General features: G+C 41.6%; 2 protein-coding genes across 2 annotated transcripts in view; one reads left to right on the forward strand and one right to left on the reverse strand.

Moving 5' to 3' along the window:
* The window catches only part of DOCK1 (dedicator of cytokinesis 1), a gene marked incomplete at its 5' end in the record, with an annotated part of 331,885 nt that overhangs the window by 171,316 nt on the left and 135,190 nt on the right, over window positions 1-25,379 (reverse strand).
* INSYN2A (inhibitory synaptic factor 2A) overlaps window positions 14,283-25,379 on the forward strand; it is a 32,670-nt gene continuing 21,573 nt past the window's right edge. Inside the window, exon 1 of the mRNA XM_075717984.1 lies at window positions 14,283-15,472. Within this exon, the coding sequence (XP_075574099.1) occupies window positions 14,283-15,472 (1,190 nt within the window). The remainder of the gene's footprint in view (window positions 15,473-25,379) is intronic.

Raw genomic sequence — 25,379 nt, forward strand, 5'->3', positions numbered from 1 at the left:
CCCAAGGGAGCCGTGCCCCCCGCTCCGCCACCGCTCGGAACAGGTAACGGAGCAGTTCCCTTCGACCTTGTAGCCCGAGCAGCTCAAATCCCACACGAACATCACGGAGGAAAATTTAACGCGTTCGGCTCCGTGATCGGGAAGTTTGGAAAGACCTGGTTTTCCAACCTCCGAGAACCATATTTTTTGGTTCCCCCCCCGCTGCTGAACGCTGGAAAGCGGTAACAAAAGGCAGAACAGTAACAGGTCACATCTAATATAAACTAACCCGGAATTTATTCCCTCCGCTTAAGCGTTTCATCATGATTACCGTTCCTATTTACAGCGCCGTCAGGAATGCTGCATGTATCAAGGTTAAAATCTAGCTGCTTAGATGAAAACTACTAGCTTAAAAAAAAAAAAAAACCAACAAAAAAAATCACATGACATGTAACTGTCCTAGCCACGTACTCAGAATAATTCAATGTAAAATTCCAAGCAAACGTATCTACAGTAAAAATATGACAAGCATGGAGAGTAATGTATTTCCTTACTTTTGGTGTAAAGCCCATGGGTGTTCTACCAGTCTGCTCCTGCCTGCCTGCCTTTACTACAATAATACTGTTCTCCTCAAGTACAAATAACAGTTCTAAGTTAAAAGCTGGATTTTTTGCTAGCATTATAAATGCATACGAGCAGCTCAGATGAAAATATCCCTGTGCTCAGATATTACTAATTTATCATTTGGAGGTTTATATTCTTCTATACAGTGATGGCATACAGCCATTGATTTCAATAGGAATACATAATGTATATTGCTAATCCAAACGCTCGTACTGAACAGTTGTAAAATAAAATTACTGCCCCGGAGTTGAAGGTGCTGTTGCATTTAAAGCATACTGCCTTCACAGAATGAGCTCACCGGGGAAGGCTGATACTAAATAAGCTGCTGCTGCTTTTTTTTTTTTTTTTTTTTAAAAGGATGTCATGATGCCCTTGATGCAAAATACGTGTTCTTTAGGACCCCGTAATTATTATTGATGTATATTTTTTAACAGTTTCAACCAGATGCTCAGAATAATTCTAATCTTGAATGAAATCAGTGCCTTTCCCGCAGACTGACACATAAAAAACCAGCCGGGCAGCAGCACCACAAAAGAAAGTATTAGTTACTTATCAAGAGGGACAGCACTTAACATTCAATGCACCCTTCTTCTAATCAAGCTCACAAACAAGTAGCTCCTAAGAGCATCGCTGCATTTCCCCCCCCCAGTTAACTATTTCACTGACAGAAGCATTTTTGCATGAGATGCACAGGATATGTAATTATTTCGGAGGGGGGGAAATACAGAGTAGCTAAGTTCAGTGGAGATGAACGTCTAGAAGGGAAATATGGCTAAGAAGCCCAAGAGCGGGCACAGGTGCCCAATCACAGAGCGTGCGTCCTCTTCCTGACATGCGCTGCCGGGGACCCAGCACTATTGGCCACCACCACGCGCCGTTGCGTTCCTTGGAAATCCAAACTCAACAACAGATTGTACAAATGACAAGGAGCTATTAACACCGGCGTTTGGTTTAGCCCGTTCTGGAGAACTGAAAAGCAAACTTAGCAATGCCACTCCTTTGCAGTGACCGATGTGGCAGTGAAAAGCCGGGGAAACCTATTAGCTTGCCAAAAATCTGAGCTAAAATATAAGGATACCTCCACAGAGGTATTGAGCTGTGACATCTCAAGGCAGTTCCTTATCCAGCCGTAGTAATCTTGGACAGGGAGAATTGAGGATGCGTAGTCACATAATTCATGCATACTTGAGGAAAATTACAGTAAATCTAGAATATTTGAGAACATAAAAAATTCACACGCTTGTTTAAACTAGCTATTAAAAAGGTCTTATATGCTGCTTTCTGACAGCCAGTATTTAAAGAACTGCTGAAGATTTGTGCAAGATATTAAAAAACATGTAAGCAACAAATCTATTTTATAGCACAATACTCTCTTATATTTTTATTAATCAGTTTGCAAATTAAAGAGGCTTTAAGGAAATGAGTTAATGAACATGTTTTAAGGGGGGGGGGGGGGGGGGGGGAATCTCAGAGTGGTGAATTCAGTGGGAGTTCCATATCTAGCCTTCTGAAAATCCGTGCTTGATTCTATTCTGCTTAGAAAATACTGTGTCACCTATGAACAGACGCAGGTCCGACTCACTAGGTATTGACCTTCAATTTTAAATGACTATTGACCACACAGAATGTGATCAGCGCATTCTCTTATTTTAGTGGCACATCCCCACTCTAAAGTCTATTTAATACAATTTTACTACGTTCAGGCAGAAAGCAGCCTCTCTGCTGATCCCTTCAGACTCTCAAAAACAGTTCAACTTGTTTATATGCTTGCACAGCACAGTGTCGCGGCGATCGGTGCCTTAAAACTCCCTTCCTTTCCAGTTCTACAGGGAAGCACAAGTCTCGTAGGCAAAGGTAATTGGTTGTAAAAATAGCAATGCAGCGATCAAACAGCAACTCTTGGTGTCCTCCTCTTTGCCTGTTTTTCCCCCTTCAGTGGCAGAAAGACACCAGGCCTGATTTTACTCCAGTAATAGTTTTTTTTCCCAGCCAAACCTGCTGATTTCAATGCAGAGGAGTGTAGAAGAGTAAGGGCCATTTTCACAGTCAGAATGAAACAGAGACAGATTTAAAAGCCCTGGGGCTGAAGGCCTCCAAGTCCTAGGATATTTGGGAGCAGATCTGAATTTCTTAATCGATCGTTACAAGAGGAGATTTTTATCTTTACGGGAAAGTGCTGGAGCTCTACCACATCTCAGCTTCCCCAGTCCCCGCGCATCGCTGATCACGTGAGCTCAGACTCAGCCCGTATCAAAAAAGTGTCTTAAACATCTCACACATGCTCCGTAGTTATGGCTACACATATCCGAGGCTGCAGCAACTGAAAAAGACAGACTGGAGTAGTCATTTGTAACCTGTAATATGCTTGCCCACAACGTGCTCGTGTACGTGTTACAAATTCAGCTGTATGGCTAAGTGCAGCCAAAGTGCATGGACATTTCTAATCCTTGAAATGAGACCTTAGTATTAATTTTCAATGCAAGAAACGACAGCTCATAAAATAATAATATTTGACTACTAAGAAGCAAAACAAACCAAAGCGTTGACCCATAGTCCAGCAGTTAACGTTCAGGAGAGCAGAATGGAATAATGGGCCAGCGACGCACAAAAAGGAACATTTCACTGGAGGACTACAGCAGTCTTAGATAAACTCTTCACTGCACTGGCTTTTCCTGCAGGAACGCTACCGATTTGGTTTCTAAAATCCTTCTCTACCAGCAGAGTTTCATTAAACAGGCTAAAAATGCAGTTACACGGTGGACCAAAGAACATGTAAGCACGTGGCTTTTGCACCTGATTTAACAAGATCCGCAGAAACAGCACATGGCCTGGCACGCTGACTTCTTACCAAAAAATGAACATTGGGGAAGCCCTCTGCAAACTTTTTTTCTATAGGTGCTGTCTGCCTCAGCCGTATCGTCCTTTTTCAGCATCGGGTTTGTGCGCTGAAGAATGCTTTCTCCCATACTGATTTCTATTTGGACATCCTGCTCCTTCGGATGCAAAGCTGAAGTCTTCTGCCCATCTCCAGAGAGACCATTAACTTTTTTTTTTAGCCTGGTCTACACCATCCAAAGACTCTTTTCCTCTATCTGTATTTACTTTTACTTCCATTTTACCTGGTACAGGAATTCCTTATTATTTGTACTGAACTAACGCTGGCAAAATCCCAACCTTAACTCATGTTTATGACATCCATGGGGAAGAGAAACAAGTGGTTTGTGTTATTTCTGCCTAGCCATGATTGCTATAGCATGCTTGTAAATAAAGCCCACATAGTTACAAAATTAAACCGTCTTAAAAACAAAAGCACAGGAAGATTGTTCCATATGGACTAAGTGAGGAGGAAGTGTCGAAAGCCTACAAAGAAGGATTTACTTGTTTTGTGCTCTCCCCCCACCACCACCCCTTCCCTACTTGTTTTATACCTGCCCTTCCTCACCTCCTCATTTGCTTTGAACCTCCAGGAAAAATGCAGAGCCCTAGTCAGTAATGCAGTCGTACAAGAGACAGGCCTATGAAACAAGTCATAGCCACAGCACTTCAAGCTGTAGAATCTTTGCTCTACTGCCAAAAACATCCCGCACAATTTCCAGTTAGTTAAAAATTGACATTTTATATTTAGACCCAGCTTTGACCAGAATTACGAGACCTACGCAACTTAAACACTTCCATCCCACTTCCACAGTGACCTAATTCCACAGGACTAAGAAGCCTCGTTAAATTTCCATGAGGCACACAAAGCAAAACGCAGGTATGACGGCCCACCGCTGCGACCACAGCGTGGATGGACATATCCAAGACTGTATTTGAACAGGGTAGTTTGGGTAGTGGTTAACCCAGCTTAACCACAGCAAGCCTGCTTTGTGCTTCCCAGAAAAATCACAGCCGGCAACGCTCGTGCCGGAGTTGTGACGCTGTTGCTTGGATCAGATCGGTGAGCTCAAGGGTGATGCAAGTTATACAGCCCAGCCGTGGTGTAAATGACTTCTAACAACTGAAACAGAGGCTCTGCGATGCTCAATACCAAACCACTTAAGCAGGTCTGTAAATTCAGGACTGTATTTTCAAGTTAGTAACAAGAAAAGTAGTTTGGGGCTGGTTAGTTACTTCCTGCTCTCCTTGGAAAGGAAAGAAAAGGAAGTGAAATCACTTATGTTTGTGTATTTATATATGTATAAGGGGGGAGAAAGAAACCCTACAGCAAGCCCAATCTCTCCTTCAAATCATTAGTAAATGGTTGTTCAGGCCCATTTTGTTACTATATTTATTATTCTTTTCTGCAAATACAATCGGAAAGGAATGAGGAGATATCCACAAGTGAAGAAATGTAACTTGTGGATCAGTTTAATACATTTTTGTCTATCAAGGCCATCGGCGAGTAAAACACAGCAATATCTCTAAGGAGCTGACAGACAGCTAAAACATCCCAGTGCTGAAGAGAGTAACTGAGCAGAAATTATGCTTGAACTGCCTGGTAACACCGGTAACACTGATCCGTTCTGTAGACTGAGCCCAAGTTGCCGAATTCAAGAGGAGTCTGTGTATTTTAGGTAGTCCTAGCTGAGCAGGTTGGTGAGAATAACGTGTTATATTCTTGCATTCGCACTTTGTGATAGTATAAAAACACATAAAGCCACAATAAACGTGATGCAAATTATCTGTCTAGTAGACAGTTCTGGTGGCTAGAGCATTATCAGGCAATTCTGATTAATAACAGGGGAATTCTCAGCCATGATCCTGCAGCTTCAGACGAGCAGAGTATATAACTCGAACGGACAAAAGGGGTGTATGAATATTCTTAATTTTCTAATTATTACTTTAATACATCTCCTAATCATCCATATCACAAATAACCCATCCTAAAACACCATCACCAGAATGTTTATTTCCAGATCTTACTCCACATCGCCCCAGGTCCACGAAACCTGGAAGCAATTTATTCAACATCTGCACACCATCTTTGCACGCCCTCACTGCTTCCCTCTTCATTCTCCGCACCGTTCTTCCCACATTGAACCAAAACCGTCTTCCCTGCTGACCTGGAATGAGCCACTTGCACCGGTGCTACCCATCAACTCCCACCCTTCTCCCAGAGTCCTCAGGTCTGATGAGAGCTGGAGACTTCGGGAGTTGAGATTTGGAGCCTTTGCACCAATGTTCAGATTTCAGACAACTTCCCCTCACATCAGAGTTTGGCTCTTCCTTCACGTTACTTATTTCAAAAGCATCGTAGAACCAGCTTCTATAAAAGAAGTTTTGCAACATCAGGGACAACTATTCATTTGCAGTACAGCAAATAAAAGCACAGCTTTTTGCTCTACTAGTAACACTCTTCTGGGTAACGCTCATTTTTGTACGAGCCTTTGCTATAGCAGAAGTCCAACTGATCGGTGCACTTCTCTGGTCTTTCACCAACATCAGCACGCTCAGGTCTAACTGTACGCTGCTAATTTACAATTACAGCAGAGCCAGAACCTGCTTGAAACCAAAAACTGTTCACAAATGTGCTCCTCAGGAAGGGCAAAATGACACAGCCTTTATCTCCTGTGACTGCTGGCAGCACTGGAGTGCAAGTACAAATCTCCTCAACTGATAATATTCACCAATTAATGTCCCGCTAACGATGTTTTAGACGCAAATTACCCAGCCGCCTTGTTGAGCGCGGCTTCACACCCTCCCAAGGCTTGTCTGCACGCAACCCTAATCCAAGCAGAAGGAGCTGACAATGTTCTGATGCCTTACAACCACTGACCTCAGGAAAGTCATTCATGTCTGTCATCTCCCATTTGTAGCAGGCTCCAGCACAGACTACAGAACACATCTTCCGTACAGTGCGACTGTCTGCATTCCCAGGGGAAGGGACTGATCTGCATACCTTGCGCCGCACCCCGGCTTAGCGCTGCGGTGCCTGTCCATTACCTGCGCAGCAAAACTGGAGACGCAAGACCCCGAAGCGTGGAGTTGGAACCCGCTTACCTTGTTTCTTCCTCTTTACCCAACGTTTGAAAAGCTGCGCTGAAAAAGAAAATAAGCTGCGGTGGACATAGATGCTTGCAGTCTGGACGTGTTCGCAGTCCCCAGCACCCAGATCACTCTCTCTGGAGGTCTGGCAGTTTTGCAGACCTGTTGGCCGAAGCTAAGGAACAGAACTGCTTTTTTTTTTTTTCCTGTCATTTGGTGGCTGTTTCTTTTCTTGAACACCCGCAAAAACTGTTGATGTTTACTAAGATCAATTAAAAGTTAGTCTTTAACAGTAACGCAGATAAGGAACCGTCTTTAAGCTCTTCTTTTTAACAGCTTGCTATTTAAATTATTTAACAGAAAGTCCCATAAAAATGAAAAAGCCTTCCAGTGAAAGTACTCCGGCTTTTGGACTCCTGGAAGACAGCACAGTATAAGCAGAACTATTTGTGATTCTCCTAGCAACACATCCTCAGCAGCATCCTTACACTGCGAGTACCAGCTGTAACACTGACAAAGAGTTGCACAGATTTACATGGCAAAATAATGCTAATAAACCTTTACTCCTATGCAATAGCTGCAGAGCACAGTAAGAAAAATAAGCGTAATTCTTTTAATGTTATTTTTTTCCAGTACACTAAATCCTTGCAAATGTTTGGCATTATAACAACACTAGGAATTGACAGGGAGTATCTTTTGACATTGCATTTGTTCCGGTATGACGTTAATAGTTATTAACTCAGACCGCAAGGGTCTATATTGTTTTTAACGCAAGTGCAAATCTCCTGTTAGCGTTACTATTAGTTGCACAAGCATATTATGGGAAGAGTAACCCTTATTGTACAGAGTTTTATCATGTTGAATGGATTCCTTTTAATTTTATGCATGTAACAATATAGGAAGCAGCAAAACCTAAATATTATTAAAATTTGCATTCAGAATGCGTAGTAGGCATGTCAGAATTATAGAAAAGAGCATGTACCGGCTTGCGCATTCAGGGAAATTGTTTTGTAAGGAAAATTTAAAATAGTTTATCCTGCAGTAGATTCCTGTTTTATCTGAAGTTCTACAGGCTTATTAAATCATACATTTTATTTGTTGCCACTTAGTTCTAAAGCTAAAGCTCACAAGCGCATTCAAAGGCATTTATTGTCTATCTCAGCCATTAGCTAGGACATGATTTTTATACAGTGTTCTTACAGAGCCTACCAATGGATAGGGGGAAAAAAAAAAAAAAAGAAAGACAAATCAAATGCCACATGATCACATTTACTCAAAGCAAGAGTTTCAAGGCAATTATGAATCTATCATGTCATCGCTGCAACTAGATGATCAATAGATCCATCTTTTGAAGTTGTACTAAGAACCGTCACAACTCTACCAAGCATTTGTAGTTTACAGTGCAATGCGCTATTTCTAAATAATGCATCCCAAAGCTGGTTTTTGCAGGAGAATGTAACTAAAAAAAAAAAGGATCAGTCTAAGTTAGTAGACTTTGTTTCAGTCTGTGGAACCTCTTAATTTTTTTTTTGGTGCAAATACAACCCTCCCCCTTCACAAACTGTAATTTTGGTAGGGAGCAATCAGGAGCTTTCTTTCCTGCTATGCACAGCAATAACATAGGTGAGAAATCTCCAGGCGTCTCCAGACCACAGCCCGAAAAGCACCGATTTAGGCAAACGGTAGTAATGCTCTGGGATTCATTGAAGTGGTGCAAACTTCTCAAAACAGGAAGATTATAAGGCTAGGGCAATTCACCCTCTACTTGATAAAATACAGAATATGTAAGTGCAGCACAAAGAATGAATTCAGTATTGAGCAATAAATAAGAAAGTTCAAGAGAGAGAAAATTCAAGTTCAATGCCTAAGGGTTTCAGAACAGATTTACAAAAAAAAAAATACTAGTTTGACATTTACCAGCCCTGCTACCTCTGTTATTCTACAAGAACAATTCTGATAAAAGGAGGACAGACTGGTCTACCACGTCACTTTTGTATGTCAATAGATACATTGGGGGGGTTTCCCAATAATAGTCATCGGTACTTTTTACACCACAAAAATTGGGCATACCTGCACCCTTGAATTTATCCAGAAGTCGTATTTTATCCTCATACTTGTGTATTAAAACTCTATAAAAAATGTGTAACACACAGGAAAAGTTTCTGCAAACAACTAATAATTTTGTTTCTGCAAACAACTAAAAATTCTGCAAAAACAACTGGCTAAGATCATTCGTATTTTCCAACTTTTTTATCAGTACAATTTTGTTTACTGGACATTGCTTACTAATATTTAGGATTACATGATTTTTAAGTTTGTATCATAACAACACGGTTAGTTATTCTAAAATTGGATTTCTTTTAAAAGGCTGAAAATACTCCCAAATTAATGAAGTCAAAATGTCTGAAAGTCAAAGAAATAACGTGATATTAGAAGCTATTTAACTCATAAATTAAGAAAAACATTTAGATTACATGTTAAATAGCCTCAGATTGCTATCACTGACTTACACGATGGTATACTTAGAATTCACAGAGAACAGGCTTCTGTATTGTATTTGTTTGTATGAATTAAATCCAAGTTTCTTTCAAATGTCTATTTTTAACGATGGAAGTGTATTATAGTCTATGTATACACTTACAAGATGACTTACAGACGTCAAATAGTTTTTGAAAAACAAATGTGCATTATTAAATTTTATGACAATATTTAGACCTATAAAAATGGCATACGAGGCAGGGGGGATTTCTCATGAGAAAGTGTAGCCTCGATATATTCAGAAGCCTAAAGATGTTGCAGATCACTAACGAGCCTGCCTTTACATGGGAGAGCCCAATTATTTGCAATCCCTTGCATTATTTTTCGTTTAAGCTGTTACATACGTGCACAAAACACCTGTGTGCTCTTAATACGTGCGCAGAAGTTTACAGCTGCATCTCTAACGCCTTCATTTAGTCTGCAAATAGAGAGACTGAAATCTATGCCTTTCATCTGCATTTGGAACTCGGAAAGTTTAACTCCACTCTGCTTATTAACGCGTTTAGTCTTTGAGTGTACTTCTTTATCGTAAAACCGACAGAAATAAATTTTAAATTATAAGGCAAGCTACAAATCTCTTTTCCCTTCATTAACAAATCAGTCTGGAAATTCAGCACTGTAATTCACCTTATGGTGCAGTGGCTTTGCAGAGTTTTGGATTTACTTGTGTACCTAAGCTTTACCTGCTGACACAGACTTGAACAGGACTGTTGGGAACCCACTGCTCCTCGTAATTGAGATGTGAATCACATAAACTAGGTCTCCTTCCTAGAAATGCTCATTGCATTGCTGAACTGAGGGGAAGAAATCTGGACAGCATCAATAACTGGAGAACTGAGAGGGAAGGATTTATGTAATTGAATAAAACATGCTGTGGAGAACCTAAAATAATGACGAAGGTGGTTTCCGTAACATACCCCGAAGATTTTTTATGAACTTAAAGCTTCTCTGCACGTCACCCTTTTTTTATTATTATTATTATTATTATTTAATAGTTTATTTCCATATTCAAACACAAGGGAACACTGCTTAGGGGTAATCAGCCAGAAGTTTATAAACAAATCAAGGCTAAAAACTGAAAAATAAGCTCTGTGATTATTTCAATATTTAGCTTAGCAAATCATCTCAGGCAATCAGCGTTTGTTTAAAGTAACTACAGACAAAAAGGTTAAATCTATTCTCTGTATTTAATTGGCATCTGCAACTAAAATTCAAATTCAAAGCCTTTTTTAGCCCCGACAGAGTAAACCATAAACTCTGCAGCACTCGTGCAAACTGAGAAACTCCATCTCAGTAGTTTCCTCAAGTATCCAAAAATCCTGCAGCTTCTATGCATTTCACAGCCGGACGTTTTATGTATGCCAGCCTTGCTCTGTGTTCCAGAAAACACTACCGAGCTGAGTAATGGGCAGCAGAATTACAGATAAGCAGTGCAGGGAAAGAAGACACGTTACGAGATTTCCTTTTCCAGTCTCCCAGCCTGGGTCCAGGCTGTGCCCACGGCATGCTCCCGTTCCCCCGGGAAATCGCTGCGACCGCTGGCGCTAACTTCGGCGGAAAGAGGGCAGACCTCTGGCACGGCCTGATCTCAAGTACAGGTTGAGCGATTAAGCAAAGCCTCCCAGGAGACGCTGTCGTAAATCCTACTGCCTAAGGAAGCCAAAAGTGGAGTCAACACCTTGTCCAAAGCAAAAATGAAACAAAACAGAAAAGTATTATAAACTCTTCCGTGTTGAATATTTAACTCGTAATCAGCTGTTCGCTCAACCGTTCCGTCATCAAATGTGCACATACAATTCTCCTTGGAGACACTGAGATCCCAGTACGGCTTAAAAAAAAAAAAAATCTACTTCTTTTGGTTGTTGTCATTCTTAATCAGCGATATCTATAAAATTATTCGTCCGAGCTACTAGTGGGAATAGAACGCTTTAGATCAGCTAAATCAATCAGGCCTGTGCAGTTGGGAAAGGGAGACAAGCAATTTTTGAAGAATCAATTTATTGGCTATTAAAGACACGCTTAAAATTATCTGCATCACAGAATACTGTCCCCCATTTATCTATTTCTATTCTGTGGAATATCACCAGACTTCTGGTTTCGTCTGGGTTATGGACTCCATTAATTCCATCCATTAAGTCATTCCAAAGAGACCCAATGATCCGGCAGCCCCAAAGATTAGGGGATTAAAGTGGTATCTCAAATAATCTGAAAATTGAGACAGAGGTCAGAGGTACACTGATAAAACATCAAGCCAATACTTTAGAATAAATCGTATGTTAGGGGATCCTACTCTCAAGTAACCAAGTGCCAGAAAACTCACTTTGACGACTCTGAGGTATCCTAAGGGATGTCTGTAATAAGTGACTTTCCGATCTAACAGCCAATTTTTGTAAGCCTCTCTTATGGGTAAAAACGCGTGCCCTCTTTTCAGACATAATTACTGAATATTTCACATCTTTGTAAATGCAACATTTCATATTTGCTACAATTTCCTAGTAGTGCATGAACTCACATTAGCAGATCTGAAAACTAATGGATGTAACGGCTGTTGTGTTACTGTATTTAGTTTTTTTGGTAAACTCATTAATTTACCAGACCATTATGGAAGATTTGCATCCAGTAGTTCCCATTAATGAAAGTGCAGAGTTTGGGGTTTTAACAGTAGTTTTTACAACATATTTTAGCTGTGTCTAAAGCTAATGTCTGTCCAGTTGCAGGCTAATGGATCAGGTTTCTATCTTACCAAGCACTTAATGATTCACTAAAGCATTCCAAAATTCCACCCCAGGACAGACAGACAGACGGATGGATGTCTGTATTTCCTACCATCACCCTCTTTGGAAGCTGTGAACCAGTGGGGCTCCGTATGCAGAACGTCTCTCAAATAAAGGCGTAACTTCACTCGGCAAACATGAAGAGACAGCCCAAAACAGCCAGTATAGGATACTAATATTCCCCACAAAGCACGACTGATTCCTTATTTAGGGTTTCAACTGGAACAAAAAAATTCCTCACATTCATATGTGGTTGATTCCCCCCCACCAAAAAAAAAAAAAAAAAAAAAAAAAAAAATCCCTATTTTTGTACATCATGTATTAAAGGCTTCCCTTTAGCATTTCCATTTTGTAATCTTTTCTCCCCCAAGAGGGGCTTGGTCACGCTGGTATCACATACTGGGTCTGCGTATACATACATAGTTTGAAAAATAGTATCAAGCAATCTAGTCCATTATTTGAGCATTTTTGTCCTGCATCTTCCCCCTTTTTGCTTTTTTCTACAGACTTTCTACTGTATCACATGGATTCAGATAGCAAGTTTCCCTGCTGAAATGACTGCTGCTCACTCCCTGCTACCTGAACCTGACAAGTTAGATAGAAAAAGGCAAACCAGGCAGGCTCCAGAATATTTCAGTTACTTGTTTGTGAATTACTGGGACCGGGGAAGTAAAACGTGGAAGGGGGGGAAAAAAAAAAAGTAATGACATATTTGCCTGAGATTTTTTTGAAAGCAATTTGATAATGCAGAAGTCCAATCTTGCAGTATACAGATTGTCTGCCATGCACATTTGTGTGTCTTTGTAATTGTACGGAAATGCTACTATTACTTTTAAAAACCCATAAACATTCCGTTTTCCATTAAAATGATTCCTCCATTATGTTTTCTTAAATTCAAACTAAATATAGACTAGTCATAAGGATTCACTCACTTGTGCCACTGAGGTGACTTTATAAAACATACCCTGTTGTGGCACTTGACTCTTTAAAGAGTTTCACATTTTTTATTTAATAGACAAAAGAATTTTAATTAAAAATGTATTTCAAATACCATACCTGAAAGTCCCTTTACTTATTTTACATTGTACTCTTGAGTCCCTCTGAGGGTACATCGGTGTTTAAATAGGAGACACATGCAGAATACATGGATTAAATGGGGATTTGGTAATTCAGTAAATCTCAGCATTAGGGAGAAATTTGTGCGATAGGAGAGTAAAACCGACAACTTCAAATGAGGTGTAAAAATGAGGTCTTAACTATCCAGTTACTACAGATCCCAAATGATCCGCACAGCGATAGAGCTGTTGGGGTTTTTTTGCTATGTGCTGCGTTAAGCAGTTGGCATCTTTTCATCCGTCCTTGAGGAGGTGCTTATATTTCAATAGCAGATTAAGTCATTTCTGTGAATCATTGCAGGTTTTCTGTGGTGGTTTTTTTTTTTTTTTAGTGCTTTAGGATCCTTTGGGATAAGAAGCTCTATTATAAAGGCGTATTACTGCTTCTAGTAAAGGAATGGGTTGTTTTGCATTTGAAGCAAAACCTTAATTGATGCACTGCTGACTTCTTCTACAAACTTCAATAGTTTATGAATTTTATGCACACAGCAGTAATTCTTATTAGCAACTGGTTGGTAATCTATATCCAGGCTTTAGGTTTAGCTGTGAGGTATATTTTTTTAAAAAATCCAAATAACAACACTTCTAAAGATTAATTTAATTAATTAAATTAATTAATTTCTCGCAAAGATGCAGAGTACACAGAAGAAATATGTTTCGTAAGCAAGCGTACTGTAAAAAATAATGCTAGTTTGACGCTTCTTGCTACTAAAGATTTGCATTAAAGGCGCATTAAGGGTGGTCGGCGCTCTAGGCTTTTCTTTATTTGTCCAAAGACGCTTGGTTTGCATTTTCCCCCGTGCTTTTTATTAATTACCGAGTAAATTCCGATGACTTGCTTCCCAAGAGCCCGTATGCCCTTGCAGTGAAGTCCGAGCTAGCACACCCAGCACGACAGCCACGGTGCCTGTCCTCTGAAAAGGGCTCTGGAAAAGCCTTTTGGGTGCCACAAAAACCGGGTTTAGCCCCGCTAGCAGCCGGTTTTGTGAGCCAGCAGAAGTCCCAGCCTGCTTCCAGTCCTGCTACCTCACCTGTAACGCAGGAACGGCGGACCTTTCCCCTCCCGGATGGTAAATGGAGATAAAAGGGACGACTTTCTAGCAAAAGGATGAAGTCTAATATGAAGCAGTAGGACTTAATTAAGAGAATCGAGCAAAAAGGTCGCGAGGGGCAGCCATTTCAGTCCAAGCACAGGAAATCCGCTCAAATACTGCAAACCTGGGTGAGGGGAAAAGTAGCATTTCTGTGGGTAACGTGAGGCTTTTTGCTGTTTTTGCGTGCAGGCATCATGGTGAGTAAGGAGCCCGGCAAATGCTTACTCACCACCTCGGAAAGCGAAGTTGAGCCAGCGGCTTCGCTCGCTTTGGAGATGAAATACGCGCTGGATCCCAACCGGCAGATTAAGAAACGGAACAAAGCCCTCCAGGTGAGATTTAAGGATATCTGCGAGGCCCAGAACGAGCAGAGGGACAAACAGCTGTCTGCTCCCCAGGATCCCGACAAGAGAGAAGCCAAGCCCGTCTCCTACAAAACGGCTTACCGCAAGTACATGACAGTGCCTGCCCGCAGGTCGATACCCAACGTCACCAAGAGCACCGGAGTTCAGACTTCACCCGATCTTAAGAAGTGTTACCAGACTTTCCCTCTGGACCGGAAAAAAGGGAATATTCTTAAAAGCGCCTCGACCGTCGACACCTTCAAGGGTCAGAACAACGGGTTTCTAATAGACGTTAAGGACAAAGAGGGCGGAAGCTCGGGGGAGGCCGTCCAGTGGAGCAAGAAGGCCGGCAGCCTGCAGACGGCGGAGTTCATTTCCCACATCAGCGAGCGCGCCAGCGCGGGGCCTCGCGACAACGGGGCCGAGGCCTGGAAAAGCAGCGATTTGCACAGCTCTCCCAGAGAGCCGCCGCCTCCTCTCCCAAACTCGGCCGGCCCCGCGGAGGAGCCCGACGCCGCCCGGCCACCCGGCCGAGGGACGCAGGCGGCGGGGCGGCCGGGGAGCGAGGAGGCCGCCCAGCCCCTCCACGGGAGGGTCTTCAAGACTGAAGTGGCCACCGTTTATTTGCCGGCGGCCGGTTCCAACGCCTCGCAGCCCAACCTGCCGCATCTCACGGCCGAGACCGACTGGTCACCGTGCCCGGCAGCCGAGGAGGACAAAAAGAGGACCGTGCACCTGAACGGTGTTCAGCCCCAGGCGGGAGACGCTCGAGCCTGCTCGTCGCGGGCGCGGTGCCAGGCCGCCGAATGCAACGAACAGACCCCTCAGATGAACGTTTCGCCTACGGAGGAGAACCAGCCTTGCCAGGCGGCCGTCGCGGTGAGCGAGGAATGCCAACAAATCGTGCCTCACACGGAAGTTGTGGACTTGAAAGCGCAGCTTCAGATGATGGAAAATTTGATCAGCTCTAGTCAGGAAACCATAAAAGTCTTGTTGGGTGTTATACAGGAGCTAGAGAAAGGAGAAGCTCACAGAGAAGGGTGAGTAGAAGCTTTTTAAATGAGTATAAGCTGGTTTAAATGCCTTTTCTAACGAGTCCTGCCCTTGAATTTGCCGATGTAAATTCGCAGCCGCCGCCGCGCGCTCCTCGCAGCGCAGCGAGGCGTTGCCCCGTGTGCTCCCCACGCGGGCTAGGCTGGCTGCTTCGCAGGCCGGTCCTCGGGACACCTGCCAGCAGCGTTCGCAGATCTGGTATCTGCTTGCCCTAGGATGCAATTAAGTAGTTATTTAACGAAGGACGTATCGTATCTCTTCTTGTAGCTTTTCTGACGAGCGCAGAACGAGCCGCTCTCCAAACAGGATTAGCGAGGATGCTCTCACATCAGCAACTTGTATTAACCGTAATACCTCACACGGCATGAACAGCAGCAGAAAAACCTGAATTCTGTAAGAGACTTACCTTTTTAAGATTAAGGGATATTATTACAACTCACTGTAATTCCATTAATGGAATTACGAATCTTGTCTGGTTTACTTTCACCTTCTGAATTTTTTACGATATTTCCTTCAGAAGGAAAGTAAATGAAAACTTTGAGTATCGAAGTCTTCTTCACAGCATTCACACTACTCTACACATGACAAACTCAAGCATAAACAAAATTTTGTTTATCCCTAACTTACGTTACTTAAATCAACCTACAAGGCATTACAAATAAGTTACTATAACACAGTACAACCCTTAGTCTTTACCTAGACAGTTCAACCAGTCTCTTTGAGTACCCTGACAAGCATTTTGCACTTACTTGCCTTAGTTTGCTAATCTTAATTCAATGAATGCACCTCAAAATGTACATGCACTGTTTGTGTGTTTTTAAATACTTCTGTAATTAAATCATAACTTGTCAGAAGAAATCTGGATTTTGAAACTAGAAACCGGCAGCTCATGCTACTTGAAGCAGCATGTATTTTCATTTGAGTCAAAAAGGTACATCTTAAGATTTGTAATTCACCTCTTTCTCTAGGAATGTAGAAACCATTTTTTAATCCTAAAAATTCAAAATGGTTTTCATTAAAAAATCATCTTAGCTGTTGAACCATACTGTCAACACAGCCTTAGCAGTTTTAGTGTATTTTACAGCTGGTTATAGTATTTTTAGAATACCTTGTCAAATCCTGGATCTTCAGACTGGGAAGCTTCTTGATCTAGCTGAAAGCAACGCAGGCTTCCTGATTTTTTTTTTTTTTTTTAATTATTATTCAGAAAAAGTATTCCTCTGGCTTTCTTAACTTACAAAAACTGCAAGAGAATTGGAAAGAAGTGGCATGCTGCTTATCAAATCACAAAATATAGAAGAATTTCTTTATCATGACTCATCATCTGATCATCCAGAACCCTGTGTGTATGAACACACACACATCTGCCCACAAAGTCTTCTGCTAGAAATACCAGTGCTTCCTCCATACACTTATATATCAATTTTTTATCTTGTCCCAAAGATAGCAGAGCAACAGGTGCAGCAAATACTTTTTTTTTTATTGCCCTCACGTAAGCAGACCCATTTAACGTAGCCAACATTAGGAGCGTATCCCTGCCCTCAGCACAAAAGAGATCTTGCCCGAACTATCTGATTGCTATTGCCTTCAAATAATCCTTCTGTAGTTGCCAACCTGACAAAGCTGTAGCTTATATTAGCCCTAAAATAGTGGAACTATCCATAAACCCCAGGATATCTCTGCTGCCTCTTATACACACAGACTTGTGTATTAGAGTCTGCAAGACTACGTTATATTTGACCAAAAAGAGCCTATTTATTAGCACTCCTTTACTTTCCCCCCATAGGTTCCCCAGCAACGGTGAAATCACCACCTACAGATACATCACACATTTGGAAATCTTTTCAAACGTGTTGTGGTAATTAAAATGGTTTAACGATTCTTTGACATGAACTCTAACCAGTGGCAGTTACACCAGTGGTCAAGGTTAAGTATAATATATATTATAATATATAGATACGTTTTGCTTTGGAAGCAAAGTAGCTACGGATCACAGTGAGATTTCAGACAGGGGGGTTGTTTTAAACACGCTGACATACAAAAGGTGCTGCCTTAAAACTTACCGAGAGCAGAAAAGAGTTTCTGCTTGGAGCCGCTTTCAGCGCCTCTTCCACATGCTCTAGGCATGTCCCAAACATGCCCCCTCCCAGCAAGACATGAAGGATGCACAGATGGGGAAGGAGGAAAGAAGGGAGATGCATACTTCCCTATTTTCTCCTGGTTTAGGAATTCTCATATTCCAGATCCCTCTCATTTTCTAGCACCTGGGTGATTTTAAAGAAGATGGCACAAAGGAGCCCAGCATTATGCTTGGGACATTTCTGTTTTCCACTGGTCACACTCCAGAGCTGAAAGAACACTCTGTTCTCGTGCAAAGCACCAACGCATTATTAACATGAAGCCTGTCTTTATCCCTTTTTCCCTCAAATTAGACAACTATTTCAATAATAGGTTGCCACATCCTTTTTTTAGAGTAATTCTTTCTAATTATTGCATTCACTTCTACAATATTTTTGCCACAGAGACCCACCACTGTATACACTATTATGTATCTTCTCAATTTTAGCACACTGATCTTTTTTCCTTTCATACCTATGTGTTAGGTCAGTTTATAACAAGAAATTAAAAGCAGTACTACCACTACGTCTCTGCTTATCATAGCATATACGAGTCTTCCATCTGCTAAAACAGAAAACAATGTTCTGGGTTTATGGCACTCTCCTGGTTTTCTTATGTATATTAAATTCCTTACAGTAACATACATCAAGAAACAAATACAAATAACACACTGCTGGTAAAAAAAAAAGAAAAAAAAAAAAAGCAAACCCAAAACAAACCCACAGCTAAATCTCTTAATCAGATTTTTCTCCCTTCAAGAAAATCAGTGTTCTTTAAGTGCTGTTGTAGTGCCATGGGAGCAGTGCTCAGTGGATTCATTTTCACTAATACGCTGTAGGTCTTGAACTGCTATTACTGCAATTCATCACTAAATGAGTCTATGCCAGCAAAACTGTATCAGCATCTCTGAAGATAGCAGTATCGTCCTTTGGGTGAATATCATCTACGTATACTTTTCAAAATGTCAGTAGTACATTATCTGCAATTAGCAACAACATACAGCACTCAACTGCTGAGAAGAAAGGGAAAAACCACGGGAGGAGGAAGGGGAACACGGAGCAGCTCTAACACCCGACGGAGCCCAGGGCTCGCGTCCCTCTGCCAAATCCAAGACTTCGAGGCTGCAGCGTGAGCTCTCTCTTCCTCTGACCTGGGATCAGGCCCCACTTACTGGTCACAGAATGCAAAATTCGGGCCATCAGGAATCACAGCTCTCCCCGTCAGGCACTGCATAATTTTAATGCATTAAATCTATCTAAATAACACATAGTAGATTTGGGGACAGGGGCAGAAATCATTATCACTAGCCTGTGACCCCCCCCACAATATCAAAGGAAATTCTTAAAACTATGTATTTCTTATGTGCATCATTATTTGCTAAATCTTTGGCAAAATGGTAATTATACCTTACTATGTGGAAGCTTCTACCAAAAAAAAAAAGAAAAAAAAATTACATCACAGCAAAAGGCATTCAGCAGTGCTGGTGTTAAGCATGAATAAAAGTAACAGAGCTACAGCTTCAATTAAGACTCCCACCTCAAAGTTGAAAAAACATCGAATATTACATGACGCAGGGTGCAGCTTTACAACACAAGTTTTATGCTCCGAATGACGTTTGCTTTATCTTCTAGTACACTATTAGCAATCTATATCCACTATAGACACATTTGTCTGTATTCAGACACAGTGCATTCAATGAAGCAAGCCAAATTCTGCTCTCTGTGGAGCCTCACTAAGGCCGACAGGATTGAAAGCAAAATGCAAGTCACTGCTTCCAAAACCTGGCTAACACCTATATAGAACAGAAGTTGAACAGATAATCAACAATATTTTGCTGCTGGAGAACACTGATGACCTGCCCTTTAAACCTTTACTGTGAAAAGTAACAGTAATCCAGGCCCTTCTCATTCTACAACAGATCAGCAGTTTTAATAAACAAAGTACTCAATTTGCCATACAAAAATAAGTCACAGTATTTTGACTCTGACAGGCCAAATGCTACACATTAGACAAGAGTTAAATGAACCTGTTTCAGAGATAATTTATATTCATTTATTAGTCGACAGTGGTTCAGGAATTTAAAGAGCTCTCGACAAACATTCATGAAACAAGCAGTCCCAGGCTCCTTCGAAGAGGCTTTGAGAGAACATGTTCTCATGGACAGAACTTAAATGTCATTTCACATTTTGCAATGAATAAGGGATATCTGTGTCTCTAATAATTTCTAAGCAGAAAAAAAACAATGCTGTGTGTGTCTGGATGGACGTTTGTACCAAAGAGGGGAGGACAGCTTCACCCAGTGCAGGGACAGCATCCTCACCCAAGTACTTCTCTCTTAAAAATACTGCAAGCGATCATCCTCAAGGTCACAAGAGTTGAGCATAAACTTACCAGCCCAACTCAGGATCGATGGCAAATGAAAGTCAGATTGCCAAAGCAATTACTGCCCAGATTGTTTGCTTTTCTCGTTTGCAGAACATACCTCAAGTCCAGTCCAGCTATTCAGCTCAGACGAAGGAGCCAGAGCAAATAAAGGTAGTAACAACCTCTGTTGTCTAACGCAATCCATCTTCGCACACGAGCCAATACTCTTAAAAAATGGGGAGTTCCTTATTTCACGTAAGGAGAAAAGAAAGCTTGAAGAGTTTACAAGGATACAGCCTCTGAAAGCACAGCCTTTGGAAGTAGCATGCTGGCTGCAGAAATAACACGATATGGTTTCGTGTGGGATTTCCCCCCCTCTTCGGTTTTGTTTTGCTTTTTCAATTACAGAGGTGGCAAAGGAAAAGTTGAAGAAAATCTAAAATTTCTAAGAAAAAACGTGGAAATGGAGGGAAGCAGCAGATAGATAAGCTTAACAGCAGAGGACTGCTGCACTACAAATAAATATATGAAAACTAGAAAGGATACAACAAATCCCATGGGTGATGCACAACTTGTATCATATGCTGAGTGCCACCAGGTTTATAAGAGACTGTAACAGCAGTCCTTGAAAGCACTACGATGACCAGCTTTATTTTCAACTCTGTCATCTTGATGTACATCCGTTTTGCTTGTGCTTTGGAGCGGTCACATTCATTCTGACTATCACTCTACCTGAGGCACCTCCTAAATTCTCATCTCTTTACCCTCACTACAGTAGTTGTATTTCGGAGTACGCATCATTTACAGATTGTTCCCAAACACAGATATACGAAAACTCCTTGGAGACCGTAACAATTCACCTTTCTAAGGCACAGGCAGGACATCTCTTCGGATGCATCTTCCTTAGTCAAGGAAAATAAATAATTTTTGCACGATCAGTGCAATCTTTGAGCCAGTGGATGGTTGGGTGGGTCTTTTAGTTCTAATCCATACATACCGTTTTCTCTGCTGTTTCTGCAAAGATCAGTCTTAGAGTGAAGCATTCGACTATTGTAGTAGCAGTTTCTATTTTCTAGTTCCAACAGTGACAGCACACCCTTCTCTTCCTTTTCTTACAGCCATTCCTATAACTACTCCCTCTCTTTTTGTAAGTATACAGTTAATTCTGATTATTAATAGCTGAACCATCAGGCCTTGTCATTGCCCAAAGGTGTATGTGTCACACTATAAAATTTGAGCCATACTGAAGCAAAGTGCATTACATGATAATTTATGCTTTTCCGTTAGGTCACTAAAGCAGTTTTAAGATGAATTCTTTGCATGTGGACCTGCGATAAGTCCCACCCCCCTTGCCCTGTGCTCATTTCCCGAGTACAGTTCCTCCCTCAGCCACCACTCAGATGCTCGTTTACCCTGCCCTGAAAGCAGGGTAAGCATTAAGACGCCATAAAAGCCCATTTACCTGCCCTCACCATAAGTAACCTGGTTTTCCAAGCTATAAAACAGTCGTCCAGCCTTCTCCCTCCAGTATTCCCCCCAAGCACAAAGCAAGCAGACGTGGCAGAGCGGTACGCTACACACTGACGCCTCTGGAACAATTTCATTATATGCCAAAACTGCATGTTTCCTAACGGAGACTATTGCAATACTTGCTGTCAGTCCACATACGCACCCTTGAGCCCTCTTATTTAAAATTCTCCATAACCCCAGATGAAAGCTGATCATGTAAGATCCATCATTAAAAGATCCAGTATCATTCAAGATAAAAGATCCAGCGTCACCCGAGGTTTAACCTCGTACTACACTTTTTCTGAATTAGATCACTAAAAAACCATCTGGAACTAGATCTACAGGGGCAGGTAACGAGTATTTCATAGCACAGCATTTCAGAGACCTTCAAAACTTGATGAGATTTGTATTTTGGATAGGATTTTTCATTAGAGTTGGACAAATTTATTCTGTTGCTCATAATCATCGCTTCTGATCAAATTGTCAGAGTGGATAAAAAGGGGCAAACTTTCACAGTTCACAGACATTCCTGGAACGTATGTCACAGGTCTTCAGAGTACCTAGCCACTATAAGGTTTAAGATAAAGAGCACTGTCATAGCTAGCTTACAGCTATTAAACATCCTCCGTTAGGAATACAGCGGTAGGAGGTTTTGAACAAGCAAATGCTGATCAACGAAAATGAAAAGCGAACTGTTAGCAACATCCAGTACGTGGAATAAACATAAAACAACAAAAAAAGAAACATCATCTTTTTAACAAAGTTACTTGATCTTAATGCTTACTCCCTTTTCTCAAAAAGTTACACTAGGATCTTTCAGAGTCTCAGAAAATAGAACTTATTTTGCTAATATATTCCAGCTATTGATCTGCATATACTATACAGGCACAATTTGAAGAAAAAGTATTTGATGTATTCAGATAAATAATTTCATTTCTATCTAGTTGCTATTCAATAGACTTTAAAACCAAGATGAAATATCATTCACCACCACACCTCCCCATTTCAGCAGGGTTCAGCAGCACTTCAGGCTTTGAAGTGAAAGTAAGGTGCAAGTCTTTTCCATCAGATTGGCTGCAGTGACACGAAGTTACAATAAAAGCAAACTTCCACAATTCAAATCTGGAAATACTGCCAAAGTCTTCTAATGAACGATTCAAAAAAGTGTAAGCAGACTACGTTCTTGCTAAATATATCCATATGAATTACCACAGATCATAAGGGAAGCTTTTCCAGCTGTCACCGAGCTGTCCAAATTGCGTACCTGCAAGGAGAGTTTTTTCTGCTAAAATCAGTCTTTTGAAGAGGATGTTATTTAGGTACTGAATTACCAGTTTTCACTTTACACAATTAGAGTAATCCTTTAATAGCCGCATTTTGACTGTCAGTAGTATTAGAACCCAAAGAGACGGAGCGATGAGCCAGGTACCTATCCAGTCATGTAAAAATGAGACCAAATGAGCTTTCTAGTGTCAAATTCCTCACTGCTGTTCGTTCGCCAACAGATTAATCCCCAGATTTCTAATTGACACCTACTTCTGAGCCCTTGCGCTTACACAGAGATATACTTACCTCTCATCCTGACTGGGGAAAAATGGATTTTGACTGGACAATTTTAGGAAGACGACTTGGCTGAAGAGGGGTGTTTCGTTTTTAAACTCTTGAGACTCCCTGCTACCGCAGTTCCAGAATTAAGATAGAAATAAGCAATTCAGTCTTAGGAAAGCTGCTGCGCAACACATTCAGGGAGCTGAGGGAAAGCAAGCACTGGTGACAACAAAGAGTTTGAGCTGGATTCAAATATCTGTGGACTGTTTCCGAAACGGGAGGGAAACACCTTTTAAGCGGGGAGCTCCTGGGCACGTCTCTGTCCATCCTCCCTGCATGCCACCTCGGCGTCACTGCTGGCTGCTTGCTTTAATTACAGAGCCAGCAACTGTTCTCAGCTCCGACCTTGAAAAAACTAAGGTGGTCTGCACTGTTCCGTAGCTCTTAATGGCTTCATTTTGAGCTTTGCAAATACAAAGGAATTTTGAAGACAGATGAGTAAATAGATAACCAAGTTAAAATAAAGGGAGCAGTTCAGCACAGGGGCACGGGCACGTATTCGCTGTCTGCTTCAGCACTAGGTTACTCTTCCCTGTCATTGAGCCATTCTTTCCATGCTATAAGCAAGCACTTAGAAAAGCAGCAGTTTAATAGAATACTTAAGTGAAACCGGGACAATTCTGAGCTTTCTGTGACAGTTTATTGTGATGGTTCGTTCTTGCATTTCATGGAGCAGCAGCAGCATAGGTCGGCCATGTCACAGGCCAACCAAGAAGGAAAACTGCCATTCAAAGGGAGGCTGGAAAGCTCTCCAAACACATCCAGCTTTGCTTAGCACTCTTTTACTAATAAGATGATGATGGAGGATGTTTTTCACCACGTCACTTGCTGCATGAACAAAGCAGAAGAGGACAGACAGGACCGTATTGGGTACACTACAGTTTTTTTCTTGTGGTTCCTGAGAAGATGTGATGGAAGCGGAGTGTGGTCTAATAATTCATCAGCATGAGAGACTGGATCACAGAGATGAGCAGAGGTATTTTGCCATTAACAAGGCAATTCATGCTCAGGAATAGTTCAGCCTGGCATGACTTAGGTCATTTCTTTGGTAAATGCAAAGAGATTTGTTTACTTCATTGTCATCCATACAAGCTCAGAAAAAATTCCCGGGGATGAGACTTTCTGAGCATCTGTGTACAAAGCTCAAGCAAATGCCAAACTGCTGCTCTAGAGATTCTCCTGTACTGCAGTGAAATCTCAGATTACCATTATTTAAGGAAATCAGAAAATATGAAGTCCTGAGACCTGCAAACAGTTATTCGAGCTGCAACAGAAAAAGAGTTCAGCACTTGCAGGGTCCTTCCTGCTGCTTTTTTCTCCATCCAATTCCGCATCCTTCTTCCAAGTACCACACAATCAGCAAGATCAGTGGCCAGCAATTGTACTCCATATTCTCAATTTTATGCTGCTGCATAATATTTAGAATTTTAAACAAGCTCTTTGGTTTGCCTACAGTATGGCTGATGTAGTTATTATTGTAAGCTGGTACAGGCTTATATATGGTAATGCACACAGAGTATTTGAGCTTGCACTGGGATCTCAATTGCTTTGAAATTAAGAAAAAATACCACAGACTTCTTATTTCTCCTGTCTTCCCTCCTTTATAGAAAGAATGCCCGTTAGCAGCCTTCTTAATTTAAAAGTCCGAGTCAAGCAAAATCCAAGGTGTTATTCACGTGTACACGCGCTATTAGTTCATACCTATGAAATACCCTTTGGTCTGATGGGTTGAGAGGTTTTCATTTGCATTAAAGCTGTGCGGTTATGAATCTCTGCGCCGTGCCTGACGAGGGGCTGGCCACGGTGCAGGGGGTTGGAGAATCTCCTGTAGTTGAGAAATAATTCAGCTCAGGCTAGGAGCAACAGGGAGGAGCGAGGCAGGGACTGTTGCCCGATATCTACACCACTGAACACATCGCCCCAGCTAGTCCCAAAAACTACATGCAGAAGAAATTAATTTTAAAATTAGGTGGATTTGGGGGTGGAAGAGGAACGGGAACTCAGAAGAAGAACGTAACACGCTCCGAAGCTGCAGTAAATGGATGGGTGAAGCAGACCTGACGATGAGCTGCGGGTTCCACAGTCTCAGGGCATCCAAGCAAGGATGCTCCGAGGTCAGGAGCAAGTCACAGGAGAGAGATTCAGAGGGCAAGGTGTAAAGGGACGGACCTCAGCATAACTGCTGGAGTGCGCTCCCCGCTAACCCAATGGAAGTGTTTGGCCTAAGAACAATACGCCAGCGATACAGCTGCTACTCAGCCAGAGCAAACAAATTCCCTGAGTAGTTATTAATAC

Source organism: Pelecanus crispus, chromosome 10 (assembly GCF_030463565.1).
Source record: "Pelecanus crispus isolate bPelCri1 chromosome 10, bPelCri1.pri, whole genome shotgun sequence".
NCBI classification, from domain to species: domain Eukaryota; kingdom Metazoa; phylum Chordata; class Aves; order Pelecaniformes; family Pelecanidae; genus Pelecanus; species Pelecanus crispus.